General features: G+C 39.4%; 3 protein-coding genes across 3 annotated transcripts in view; 2 read left to right on the top strand and 1 right to left on the bottom strand.

Annotated features, from left to right (window-relative positions):
• Positions 1 to 13,444, top strand: part of srebf2 (sterol regulatory element binding transcription factor 2) — a 597,702-nt gene that overhangs the window by 398,151 nt on the left and 186,107 nt on the right. The window lies entirely within an intron of this gene.
• Positions 1 to 13,444, bottom strand: part of zgc:65811 (uncharacterized protein LOC393524 homolog) — a 635,041-nt gene that overhangs the window by 537,168 nt on the left and 84,429 nt on the right. The window lies entirely within an intron of this gene.
• Positions 1 to 13,444, top strand: part of LOC125879939 (germ cell-specific gene 1-like protein) — a 55,919-nt gene that overhangs the window by 34,680 nt on the left and 7,795 nt on the right. The window contains exons 3-6 of the mRNA XM_049562113.1: positions 4,489 to 4,681; positions 5,203 to 5,521; positions 13,050 to 13,097; positions 13,197 to 13,361. Of these exons, the coding sequence (XP_049418070.1) occupies positions 5,227 to 5,521; positions 13,050 to 13,097; positions 13,197 to 13,361 (508 nt within the window). The 5' untranslated portion in view covers positions 4,489 to 4,681; positions 5,203 to 5,226. The remainder of the gene's footprint in view (positions 1 to 4,488; positions 4,682 to 5,202; positions 5,522 to 13,049; positions 13,098 to 13,196; positions 13,362 to 13,444) is intronic.

Below are 13,444 nucleotides of genomic sequence, written 5' to 3'. Positions count from 1 at the left end.
GGTCAAGAAAGTCATACTTTGTGGTAAAACTGTTGAGATTTAAGCTTTAGAAAAAAAACATAATTAGAAAAACTACACAGGAGACGGTCGCGTATGTGACATCATAGCTTTCGCTCGCTTCCTGCAGCTTGGAGTGACTGCAACCTGGCACAAAACACACAGACATCTTCAATCATAACTCGATTAATCATAAAACAGTGGAATTTCAGCGGGGAGGCCAAGCTGCAGGAAGCGAGCGAAAGCTATGACATCACATACGCGACCTTCTCCTGTGTACTTTTGAGTCTTTCTAATTAAAAAGCTTATATCTCAACAGTCTTACCACAAAGTATGACTTTCTTGACCTTAAAATGTATGTTTTAAATTCATTAACAACATATTTAGATTTCATGTCACAACTCAAACGGGACCAAAAGATAATATTTCTCTCCTCATTCACTGCCATTCATATTTTTTCCGATCTAAGGTCCCATGAGCTCTACCGGAAGGGGCGTGACTTCGGCACTCTATACCTGAAAGTAAAACCATTTATAGATTGCTAAAAACGATGAATAATTTAACTATCCTGCTAAAGGTAATGGATAAACAGCTGAAACAGTTAGCTTACAGTGATAGCTCAACAATTGACATAGCTTGCTAAAAGTAATGGGTCAACAATTGAAATAGCTTGTGAAAAGTAGCCTAATGGATAAATGGTGCACTAGCTAAATGGTGGAATTCCTAAAAGTAATACAATTTATATATTACTAAAAATGATGAATAATTTAATTATTTTACTACAGGTAATGGATAAACAGTTGAATAGCTTACAGTGATGGCAAAACAATTGACATAGCTTGCTAATGTAAGTAATGAATAACAGTTGAAATGGTTAGCTCAAAGTGTTGGATAAGATATCTTACTAAAAGTAATGGACAATTAGAATAGCTTGCCAAAGGTAATGTATTAACAATTGAAATAGCTTGTGAAAAGTAGCCCAATGGTTAAATGGTACATTACCCTAATTTTTGGGGAAAGTGGTGAAATTCCCACAAGTAAACAATTGAATTAGTTACCTAAATGATGGGAAAACAGTTGAAATAGCTTACAGTATAAAGTTAACTGTAAAAATAGTGAGCTAATGGTAGCTATTGTTGAATTATATAGCCAAAAGTAATGGCTAAATGGTGGAATACCTAAAAAGTAAAACCATTTATAGATTGCTAAAAATTACAAATAATTGAACTCTTTTGCTAAACGTAATGGTTGAACAGTTGACATATACTAGTTACCTTAAAGTAATGGATAAACAATTGAAGTAGCTTATGAAGAGTAAGTAGTGCAGTAGCTAAAACCATTGGGAAAATGCTAAAATTCCCCACAGTAAACAGTTGAAATAGTTAAACAATGGAAAAACAGTTGAAATAGCAAAAAGCATAAAACTTAATGGTAGAAAATAATGGATAGCTAACATTAGCTATTTTTGTATAATATAGCTAAAAGGAATGACTAAATGGAATATCTGAAAGTAAAACAGGGCTCGACAGTGCGAGCGTTTCACTCGCATTTGCGACTAAAAATAGGTGTGTGTGAACTAAAGAATATTTAGGGGCACATGTGCGCGTAAAAAAAATCAGCCGAAGCAGCCTATATTTTTGTCAATAAAAAAATATGATAATCTAACCGCAAATGTTGGAGGAACTCCAGCCGCCTTCCCTCTTCCCTCTTCCCTGTGTGACACGGTTAAGCCTCTTTCACACAGAGCGCGATTTTCGCGGCACCCACCGCAGGGTAGGGCGCAGAGCAAGCGGAGAGCAAGGCATGCAAGACAGGATTTGGGGGAGTACAGGCTCGTTCAGGAGCTACAGCTCCATGGTGACTGCTTCCGGGTCTACTTCAGATTCTTCTCTGCTACTGGACGCGCCGAGGTGTCGTCACAGCGCGTTTCGGTGAAATTAAAAAATGTTCAATTCGAGCGCAGGCTGGCGGGGCGCAGACGCCGCGGTATGCGCCCTCTCGCACGCCGCTCAGCTCGGCGGCAGAGCGGTGCGCTCTTGCGCTGTGGTAGCACATACACAATGAATGGGTTCGTCGGCGGAGGTCTGCACTTTGCGCGCTCTGTGTGAAAAGGGCTTTAAGAGCCACACCGCTCGCGGAAGCACCACAAATAGCCTCGAAGCGCTGAGAAGTGAAGCCAGTTTCCTTTTGGCGCCAATGTTAACCGATCGTATCATCCACATTGGCGGTGCCTCTCCACCGCCGGCCCTGCAACGATCATTTCGACGTCTGGTCTATTTTCTGCACAAGCCGCGAGTGAATGTGTCAAGCTGGGTAGTTACCCATGACGGAAAAACAGCCCCAGATGTGACGGAGACAACAGCTGGGAGCAGAACCGCTCGTCAGCCAGCGTGAACGGAAGTGCTCTGGCTCGCTGGAGAATTTCTTTGCCTTGCGCTTCGCAGGCAGGGCAGGCCCTGGCGTTATGGGCGGTTTTCCAAGCCACTGTTGGCACAATGAATATAACGGCTGGGCTCCACCGGGCACGTCAGCGGCACGACACGTCTGCAGCGCGAGTCCCATAGCAGCTCGCCCCCCTGTTAATCAATTACAGCGGCTCCACCAGCAACGGGAGCGGCGCGACAACTCTCTATTTTACGCAGCTCTTCTATTTTTGTCACGCTACGCTCCCCTACGCGACCCTCCAGCAGATAAAAATTACATGAAATAGTGTGCTAAACGAGCACAATGTGTTTTTAAATGAATCAACCATTATCAGAGGTGATATGTGGTGATTTTTTTTCATGCATTTACCCATGTTTATCCGTGACATTGTGTAAATGTCCGTGGTGGACATTTGAAAGCGTGTAGATGACAAACAGTACAGTAAAGTTGTAGATAACACAAATATATGTAATAACTTAGGTGGAAAATGCTTTAACATTTCTTTCAGCCTACATGCAGCCTCTCGGCTCGGCGGTAAACAACCCAGCTGGCTTCTTTACGTGTCACTTCCATACGCAGTCAGTGGAGCCCCAGTGAATACACCGTGACGCTACGCTGACGTGACACTTACGTTTGCAGCCGGTGGAGCCCGACCGTTAAGTCCCACTGTTGGCAGCGTGGAAATAAGTCAAAGTGTGGAGGAGACGGACCGGAAAAAGCGGCGGACCTCTGGGGAGGCCTGCTCCGTTCTCCCCGCAGTTACGCACCGTCGCCACGGTACCGCTGCTGGGCAGGGTGGAAATAATCCTGCAGAGTTTCAGAGGACCTGGAGAATGTTTTAGGATAGTAATAACATTATATATGATAATCATATTGCAAAGATAATATATATAAGATAATAACATTAAAGACAAATTGCAATAATTTTTCAAAACTTGATGATTTTACCTTTCTGTACATTTTGTATACAAATTCATTAAATAATTTTGCTTGTAAATGTCTATTTGCATCACGTTTATTCCGGAAAACACATTATTTGATCAATTTACATTGTGCCCCTAAAGTTCTTTGTGCGCTCCTTACTTTTTCAACGTAGGCGCACATATGCTCCTTGGGAAAAAAGTTAGCGTCAAGCCCTGTAAAACCATTTATAGATTGCTAAAAAATAATGGAAAAAAATGAAATAGCTTAAAGTATAAAGATAAATGGTAAAAATTGTAAGCTGTCAACAATAATGGAAAGCTAACGTTAGCTATTGTTGAATTTATGGCCAAAAGTAATGGCTAAGTGGATTGCTTTAAATAAAAAATATGGATAAAGTATTGAAATAGCTTTAAGTATAAATGGTTGACATATCTAAAAGTAATCGATAAACACTTTTTAAAATACAAAACAGCAGAATTATAGTGTAAAAGGTTGAACGTTAGCTAAAAGTAGGCTAATGGATAAATGATGAAATAACTTAGATTGTTGAACAACAGTTTAAATAGTAATGTTAAGTGGTCAAAACTCAAACCGACCTAAAAATCTTTAATGTGTGGAAAAAATATTTTAAGATTATACAGTTTAATATAATTAACAGTGTTAAGCAGCATCCCTTTTTAGGATATTTAAAAGTGACACATTATCCTCTGGCAGCAACACAAAACCATTGCAGTGAAGTTATTGCGGTTGACTAGCCTCCCCTCAGAGCCCCCTCATGTGAAATCACCACCTCTCAGAGTCAGATAGTTGTCACTGAAAATTGGTATACACATATGGTGTTGCAAAGCAATATTGCCCAAGTAATCGTGTGTATCTGACATATTTATTCACCATTTCAAGGTCATGTTGATTTTCACATCAACACAGTGAGCGCTGCATGCTTTTACAGGCTGGATGGTGTTGGGAGAGGGGGGGCAGATAAGAGGAGGAGAGATGAATGAAATAGATCAAAATGAGTCTAGGAATCATAATGAAAACAGATGGAACAGAGTTGTCTGGTTTGGATTTATATGGATGGATTAAAGAAGAGGAGTGTGTGTGAGTGTATGTGCGCTATGCTCACAGTTGTGTTTGCCCGCTGAGGTCGGATCATAAAGACTGACAGTCACTCTGCTTGCAGAGGTCAGTGTGACGGCCAAAATCCTCCATCACTCTCACTATCTGATGAAGAGTGAAAGGGAGCGCAGACGGGCAGAGGAGCAGGGCCACATGTTTCTTTCACCTTCTCTGCTTAACTCGATGAAGACAAAATACGAAGTAAGAGAGGCTGTAGGAGGTGAGTGCTTTCTTTTTTTTTTTTCCTCCTTCGTTCAAATTTAATTCACTGCTTGACGTCAAGTGCTCAGAGGTATTGGTTTGAGCATCTGTCTCCAGGAGAGGTTCCATGGTGACAGCAATTTTCACCTATTTTCCTCTGATTCAGCTGTCTGTCTTCCTACCAATTACCAGTAGTGTGCTGATTTTCTGTCACGGTCTTTTTATTCTTTAAATGTGATTAGTCATGTAAAACCGCTGGCTCCCCCGCACCTTCTCTTTCAAACACCTCGCTAATCATCTCAGGCAATTGGCCAGAGTTGCTTCTCCTTGGAAACTAATAACATGCTGGTGATATTTTTAGTGACGTGCAGGAGTGGAGGTGTACCTGAAGTCAAGTAGATTAACAATGAAAAACTTCTACTCCGCTGTCAGACGTATAACATTTAGTGCTGACATGATACTTTTTGAATATGTTTTGGATATTATTATAACATACATTTCTCAATATGCACTTCTGTCTCTCCACTCTTCCTCCACCAGCCCAGGTCCTCATTTAACTCCTTCATGATGGCGTTCCTGCAGCAGATGCGCTCCCCACGTTTGTCCTTCCTCCAGACAGTTGTGTCTCTCTTCATGGGCGGCATGGCCCTCATGTCCTCCTACTGGTGCGTGGGTAAACAGAAGGTGCCAAAGCCACTGTGTTCAGCCACCAAGCAGAGCAACTGCATCCCCGTCCCCGGCCTCTCCAACTCCAACATCCAGTTCTCCTGGGAGACGGGGGATGACCGCTTTGTCTTCCCCAGCTTTCATACTGGCCTGTTCGTCATGTGCCAGGAGAACATCTACACAGACGCATGGGGTAAGAGAGGAAACACAAAATATGAGACCGATTTGAAATGTTTAGGTTTCATTTCAACATGTGGAGGGACACCAGAAAATACTGAGCTTGAAACATTTCATTTTCTGCAACAATTTGTGCATTTTCTATGTCAGTTTATGGTAAAAATGTAGTTTATTTTGTCAAAGTCCTCTGCTACTTCCATATTTTTATTGGGGAATACAAATGCACTTGTTCTAAATATTGACGGGGATGTGACCCCCACATCCCCCCTGAAATCTATACCCATGTGTTTTAGGATGCAATGGTGTTTGATTGTGAAAAAAACAAAACACACATAATAAGTTGGTCGTGGTGAATTTCCGCTCGGAATAATCGAGAATAATATGTGCAGCAGCACCCAAAGACACAGCTGTTACAAAAAATAAAAGAGACTCTGCTCTCTACAATGATAATAATCCTTATTTATAAAGTGCTTTTCAAAACAGATTACAAAGTGCTTTACATGTTAATAATTAAAATGGACAAGACATGAAAACAACAATTTTTAAAATGTACTGATAAAAACACTAGTTTGTAGAAACAGGAAACAAAAGTTTAAATGAACTTAAAACTCAGTAAAATCTCCGATAAAATTATGTTTTAAGAGAGGACTTGAAAGAGATTACTGACTCGGCCGACCTGATATCCTCGGGCCGACTGCGTACGCAACAACCTAAAAAAAATGCAAAAGATCTTTAATAAGCATCGGCATATTTCATATCAGTAGATACGATGATTTCAAATAGGTGAAAAGATTGTTTCTCAGTAAAAATGACTTTCATTAAAAAAATCATCCCTATCTCCTAGAAATTAAGTTTATATACAACTAACTGAAACAGCTGAGTATTTTTAGGGAAACATAATGCCAAGCAAATTATCTTTTCTCTTAACATAATGAGGAAATGTTGCTAATCGAGTGCTGTAGGAAAGTTTATTTGTGGGCCAGTGTGGGAGTTTGAATCACCCAGGTTTCCTCGTCAAAAAGCCTGTGGGATTTTTCCATTGGATTTAAGATAATTGCAGAAAATAAGCTCTGTGGCAAACAAAAGTTTATTATACTCATATGTTTTGTTCAGCAAGATAATCCTCACAAATGGACACCAGTTTTATGAGTTTTGAAGCCTGAATGCAGTCGCCAGAAGTAAAAAGCTAATGTTAGGCTGTAAACAAAACACACCACAGTCATTTGACTTAAATGTCGTCACCACAACGAGGCTGTAAAGCTGTGTTTGGTGGGTCATCTGATTTAGCCACTTGTTAGCAACCGCCTTTTTTAAGACACATAAAAGCAATAATATTTACAAGTAGGGTATTTACTGTAATGTAAAGTAATGGATAAACAAATTAAACAATTAAAAGTGATAGATAATTGAAAAAGCTAAAAGTAATGGATAAATAACTGGGGTAATTTGCTTAAAGTGATAGATAAACAATTGATCTATTTTGCTAAAGTACAGGATATTTGGAATAGCTAAAAGTAATGAATAAAAGCTGAAATAGTTAGCTTAAAGTAATGGTAAACTGAAATAGCTAAAAGTTGATTTACAAGTGGGGGTATTTACTGACGTATTTTATGTCGTAGAACTAAAACATGAAAGTCTCTTAAGCTTGTGTTAAACACAGACCTTATTTCAGGCATCTAACCAAAAATCCATTATAAAAAACCCACTGTCTTCCAGACGAAGGAACCTCGAGTGCTAAAATGCTAACTCATTTCTGTGTTTTAGGACTCATTCCTGCACCACTCTGTTAACTTATCTGAGAAGTTGCAAAAACGTTGATACTGAAACCTTTTTTATGAACACTTAACCTGTGAGATGGGTGGGGCAGTTTCTGTTTAAGCTCAGTGTTGGAAATAATGGTGTTGAACACTCTTGACAAAGGTTTAGGAGGACTGAAAAGTTAGGGTTACTAATATATTGTGAAGCTGAGCAGGAGCAGTGTGCAGGATTTTCTGTTCAACGCTTCACCGAAATCACGATCTTAACCTGACCTTAACCAAAGTGCTTCTGTTGCCTAAACTTAATGCAGGAGTCTGGACAAGAACCCGAGGTTCATGTGTCAAAGTCCTGTACTTTGTACTCCCCGACCCCATCCTTGTGAAGCCTCTGTGGTACAGTTGATGAATGTAGTGTTTCCTTACCTGAAAGAAAAGTTGTCTCTCATGATCATGTAATTAAAAAAAAGCAGTTCACTAACGTACAAATGTAAATTTTAGGAGACAAAGTTGAAAAAAAGATGTGTGTCATATCTGTTATGCAGTATAAATATTTGTCTCTTAACAAAATCCGAGCTAAATTGATTCCAGGATTTATAATGCCATTTTAAGAGTTTTAGGCTTATGATGATGATTGTCAGGATAACGTCATGAATAGCAATTATTTAGGTCAGGATCATTGTGACATGAAATTGTCCCATGTTTAGTCGTACCTAAAAAGAGAAAATGGGTCGAAAAAGGTGTTAATGTGAAATAAATCCCCTGTCCAGCCAGCTGAAATAAAACACCTAACTGATCACAAAGGAAGGTCAAAAGCCGAAGTTGCTCAGGTTCTTTCAAACATAAATAACGTCCAGATGTGACCCTGAGAAGGATTATCAGGTAGAGGAAATTAATAAAAGAGAGAACACATGATTTGTACAAAGAAATTTATACCGAAGCACAGACGGACCTCAGTTCTAACTGAGTTTATGGTAAACAATCAGTATCATCGTAAGGGATTTCATCAGCCTGCCCCTGGCCATATGTGCCCATCAGGCTGTGCGTAGTAGAGGATATTCCCAAGGTGAGATAAGGACTGGCACAGATACAGGAAGTGAAGCGAGCTAAGTGTGGCACTAGTGTGACAGACAATGAAGTAGGTCACAGGAGGAGAGGCGATCCAAGGTGATGCTACGAATTGAGGCCTCGGGTGTGTTAATTTGTATTTGTATATGTGTGTGTCTGAGCAAGTGTGTGTTTGGGTACGTGCTCAGCCCAAAGAGGATTATCATCAGTGTGTGTTCTGCTCGCAGAGATTTAGACTTCAACAGCATGACTCAATTATGGATTAGAAACCCAGAGAGAGAAAGGTTAATAAGATTCACAAACATCGGCTGGGTTTTTAACCGTCTCATTTGTGGCTGATCTGCAACTGATTTTAAGGATTGAGTTTGAATGATACTGAAGCTCAGCCAAAAGTTTCAGCTGATGCATGTTGTCAATTATATAAATCAGTCTGCAGTGTGTAATTAATAGTTTGGTAATAGTTGGCAGTGGTGAACGCAAACACCAGTCCTCTTAATCTGCCCCTGCTACAGGAGCTATAAGGCGGAATTTATACTTTACTTTAATTTCACAGATAAGAAACAATAAATTGCGAAGACAATAAAGCTTCCAGAAAAACAGCATTTAAGTCTTGTGTGTGATTTATCCTGGCTTCAGATGGAAAATGTAAAGTGCCATAGACTTGTGCTAATAATGTTAGCATGTTATATTTGTTTGGAAAGGGTGTTAAGTATAAGACAGTTGTTTTGTCTGTGAACCTTGTGAGTTGTAATGGAGCTAAATTTTGTTACCTTTGTTAAATGTTGCTGTTGTCCCTGGCTTCATACAAGAAGAGAGAAGTCCGCTAGCTACTAGGCTAGTTTATACTAGGGCCCGACCGATATGGATTTTTTGGGGCCGATGCTGATTCCGATATTATGGAATTAAAAAATATGATAACTGAATTTTTACGTTTTTCAATTTAAAAAACCCCAAAATACCTGCTTTTGATGGCTTACATATAGTTCAAACACTCGTTACAAAGATATAAATTGAAGGAGGAACATTTTACTATTTTCAAATGCTTTTATTATCATAAATTGTGTGGAACAAGCAGCATATGAACAATTTGAACACAAAATAAATCAAAAATATGATGTGCAAAAAGGCAGTAAACCTCTGGGAAATAAAATAATCATGCAAAATCTATATAAATTAAGACTTTCACATGTATGTTCGCAGTACCAGAGTTCTTCTTATTATTGCCAGTTTAACAGAGGTAGGTTATAGTGCAAAAACTAACACAAGGACATCATTTCTAAGTAAAACACCATATTCCCTGCATTTTATTAGTGATGAAAATACAAGTGTTAACATCCGCATCAATACGCCAACTTTTGGTCGATTGCCGATTATTTTCTAATGGCTATAATCGGCCGATTAAATCGGCCGGCCGATAAATCGGTCGGGCCCTAGTTTATACAATGTAAAATGCCATAGGCTTGTGCTAATAACATTAGCATGTTGTATTTGTTTGGAAAACGTGTTTAGTATAAGAGTTGTTTTGTCAGTGAACCTTGTGAGTTGTAATGGAGCCGAATTTTGTAACATTACCTTTGTTAAATGTTGCATTGTTCATGGCTTCATTTAGTAGAGGAAATGTACGCTAGCTGCTAGGCTAATTTATTCAATGTATAATACCATAGGCTTGTGCTAATAGCATTAGCATGTTGTAAGACAAGTGTTTGTCTGTGAATGCTGCGAGTTATAGTGAAGCTGATTTGTGTACTTGTGTTTGTAATTGTCTCTATTAAGCCATGTTTAATGTGTGTTTAATGTGTGTTTTGAATCAACTAAACTTTACAGCACTTAACAGACATCCTGACACCTACCAGTGTTTTGGAGGTGTAACTGCAGGGTGACACAGACACACCACCGCACAAGTATAAATACTCACAACGGCGTAGAGTCTGCCGCACAAGTATAAATTCCCCTTAAATGTCCCACTTAATGTAGTAACGACGGTATGTTGTTATGGAGAGTTTCAAATATTGTTGAACTAATTTGTGTGACGTTGTTGTTATGGATGTACCCAAATCTGAAATCAGAATTCAAATGCCTTTATTGTTATTGCATTGTTAAAAAACACAACAAAATTAGGAGTGCTATTCCTGTAAGACGCTGACACTTAAAAACCACATCCTCCATACATTCAACCACCCACACAATAATAAATAATAAACAATAAATATGTTTAATAAGTTAAAAACTACACAGTACATCTGTTAATATTGCACATTTAGTGTAGTAATTATAACCATAAAAAAAGATTCATCCTGTGTATAGGAATTTGTTTAAAGACCTTATTGCTGTGGGGGAAAAAGCTGTGTTTGAATGCATTATTCGGGAAAGCACAAGCGATGGAAACAGATATTTTCCAGATATTCTATCCCAAGTTGCTCGTTGTTATTCAAGGGAAAAAAGCCATCACTGACTGTTTCTTTAAAATGAGTCTTATCATGGCCACTCTGATTGCAACGTATGACTTTGATTTCACTAACTCGTGGTTAATTTACTACACATTATTGAAAAGTGATCACTTTACTCTGTAATCGCCCCCACGGAGTCAGCGCACAGCAGGCAGCGAGCTCAGCGCTGACCGATCCGACTATCACTCTTCCATTAGGAGGAGGAGGTGTCATGTGCCTGAGTAGTACACAAAAGCCTGGTGTGGCAGCTGGATTTCTTTAAACCCTGCAAATTATACATCAAACTGAAGTGTAGGACCTGGGGTTTTAGCTCTGTGTTAATTTCCTCCATTTGAAAAAACACAGATAAGTATTTTACTTTGTATTTCCATCAATATTCATCCGTGTAAGCTGTAACATGCTGAATGTATCGGCCATATGTTTCATGGAATTTTGACACACTCTACCAATATTTTAATGGTTATTTAAACAGATGGAAATAAATGGAGCTGGGAAACAATTGTAGCATTAGGAAATGAAAGTCCTCTCAAATAAATAAAAGCAGTCCTTTGAAAACTTAGGGTGCTTTCACACCTGCCCTGTTTGGTTCAGTCCCTAACTAAATTAAATTTGGCTGAATAAATAGGTTGAAAGACTGACTTTGAAAAAAAAGCATCTCTCACCCCCTAAAGGCACAAAAATGGTTTAGTCCATCATGCTGCAAAACATTAAAACACAACCAGATATAATACAAACAGACAAAACACCAGCAAATAAAGATAATGTTTTCTCTTCCTTTTGTCTCTCCGCTTTGCCTGTTTGCATCTGTTTTTAAGTCACACTATGCTGAGCTCATGGGCCATTGTAAATTAGAGCCAAATACGGTACACTGATCATTGCAGCTGTCATGTGAACACATTGAAAAACAAGTCACAAAGAAGCTTAACCGACCGCACAAACAGGTTGTTTTGATTTTCTTTTAATTGCATCGCTAGCAATGGAGAAAAAAAAAACTATTTTGCAGATGAAAACCATCATTAACAATCTCCCATCAGTTTACTTCAAACCATTTAAACACTATGCATCACTGTTACCTCAATCTGACCATTTTGGCGACACACACATTTGCAAAAAAAAAAACTCTGCAAAGTGCAAAAACAGAAAAAACAACCCAGTGTAATTTGGCACAGCACAAGCACATGAGGACCAACACTTGACACTGGTTGTGTTTTCTCATTTTTTTTTGCTTTGCATGCTTCACATATGTTGTCAAGTTTAGTCCCTTTACATCTGTTTTCTTGTGTGTTGTCGTAGTTCAGAGCCAAATACGGTACACTGATTATTGCAGCTGTCATGTAAGCACACTGGTAAACAAGCCACAAAGAAGCTTAACTGACTGCAGAAACAGGTTGCTTCTATTTTTACTTTCTCTCTTAATAGCATCACCAACAGTGGTGGTGAAAAAAAAAAAAAAACTACACTCAGAGGTGAAAACAAAATGTTTAAATTAAACCACAAATGACAGACAAGACACACTGAGTGTTACTTTGTGACGCTAGATTTTCCCCATCCTTCCAGATTTATACCAAATAAATCCCATAATCTCTCATCAGGTTACTTCAGGCCATGTCGACACTTTTACCTCAGTCTGGTTAATCACACAGTAATTAGACTGCAGTGTTAATTTAACTGCACAATATAGTATTATATGCACAGGCTGGAGGATTTTGGACTCAGTTCCTTTTGGAAACAAGGGAGACTACATGGTGAAATATCACCGCTGTGGTGGTTTCTTAACAGACCACCATCCAGAGGTGTGGAGTTCAGTCGCATGACTTGGACTTGAGTCAGACTCGAGTCACATATTTGATTACTTTAGACTCGACAAAATCAAAAAAGACATGCAACTTGACTCGTGACTTCACTTGGACTTGAACCCTTTTGAGTTAAAGCTGCTTGATACCTTCTCCTAGGCCCAAAGATTAAAAAGTATGCTGTTTAAAAAGTGTGCCACAAATCATTGAATTTCCCTCCATTTCCTGAATCAACTTATTCCCAGAAAGTCGACATGAGTTCCCCAGATGATCCACTTTGTTTAAACCAGTCAGGGGCGTCATAGTTGGGGAAGGTGGGACTGATTAACCAGGGCCACAGTGGGAGGGGGACTGTTGAGACTTACTTGTGACTCTGCCACTCGCTCAGTGCAAACACCCACTTTGCTTGTTGGCATAAAGCTAACTGATTAAAACTGTTTTGAGTTTCTTTCTACATTTACATGTTATCTTTTGTTTCCCAGAGGAGAAGTGTCGAGGCTTTTATACTTTGACTCCAGGATCTGAAAAAGGTAAAGGCAGTCATCATGTTCTCCTGCAGCTCGGCTGACAGTTTAAAATCCAAACCTTCATGTCTTTGTGCTCAGCTTCTTCTCCTCCTTCCTCCACAGCGATGATGTGGCTGTCACTGTCAATGGAGATCATGTATGTCGGTCTGCTGGTAATCAGCTGCACACTGCTGTCTGTGCAGTTGTGTATCAGGGCCTGGTGCCCCTCCACGCAGCGCTGGGGCCAGCTGCTCAACGCTTTCGCTGCTGTCTTCACCGTCCTGGGAGGTACGGCTGTTTTTAGAGTCAGACTGGTGCCGACATATAATGACCAGTATTACGAGTTTACTTCATTCAACCAGTTTGGTATG

The sequence above is a fragment of the Epinephelus fuscoguttatus genome, linkage group LG19 (assembly GCF_011397635.1).
Source record: "Epinephelus fuscoguttatus linkage group LG19, E.fuscoguttatus.final_Chr_v1".
Taxonomy (NCBI): domain Eukaryota; kingdom Metazoa; phylum Chordata; class Actinopteri; order Perciformes; family Serranidae; genus Epinephelus; species Epinephelus fuscoguttatus.
Note: the sequence above shows the minus strand (reverse complement) of the source record. Positions and strands in the feature narration are given on the sequence as shown.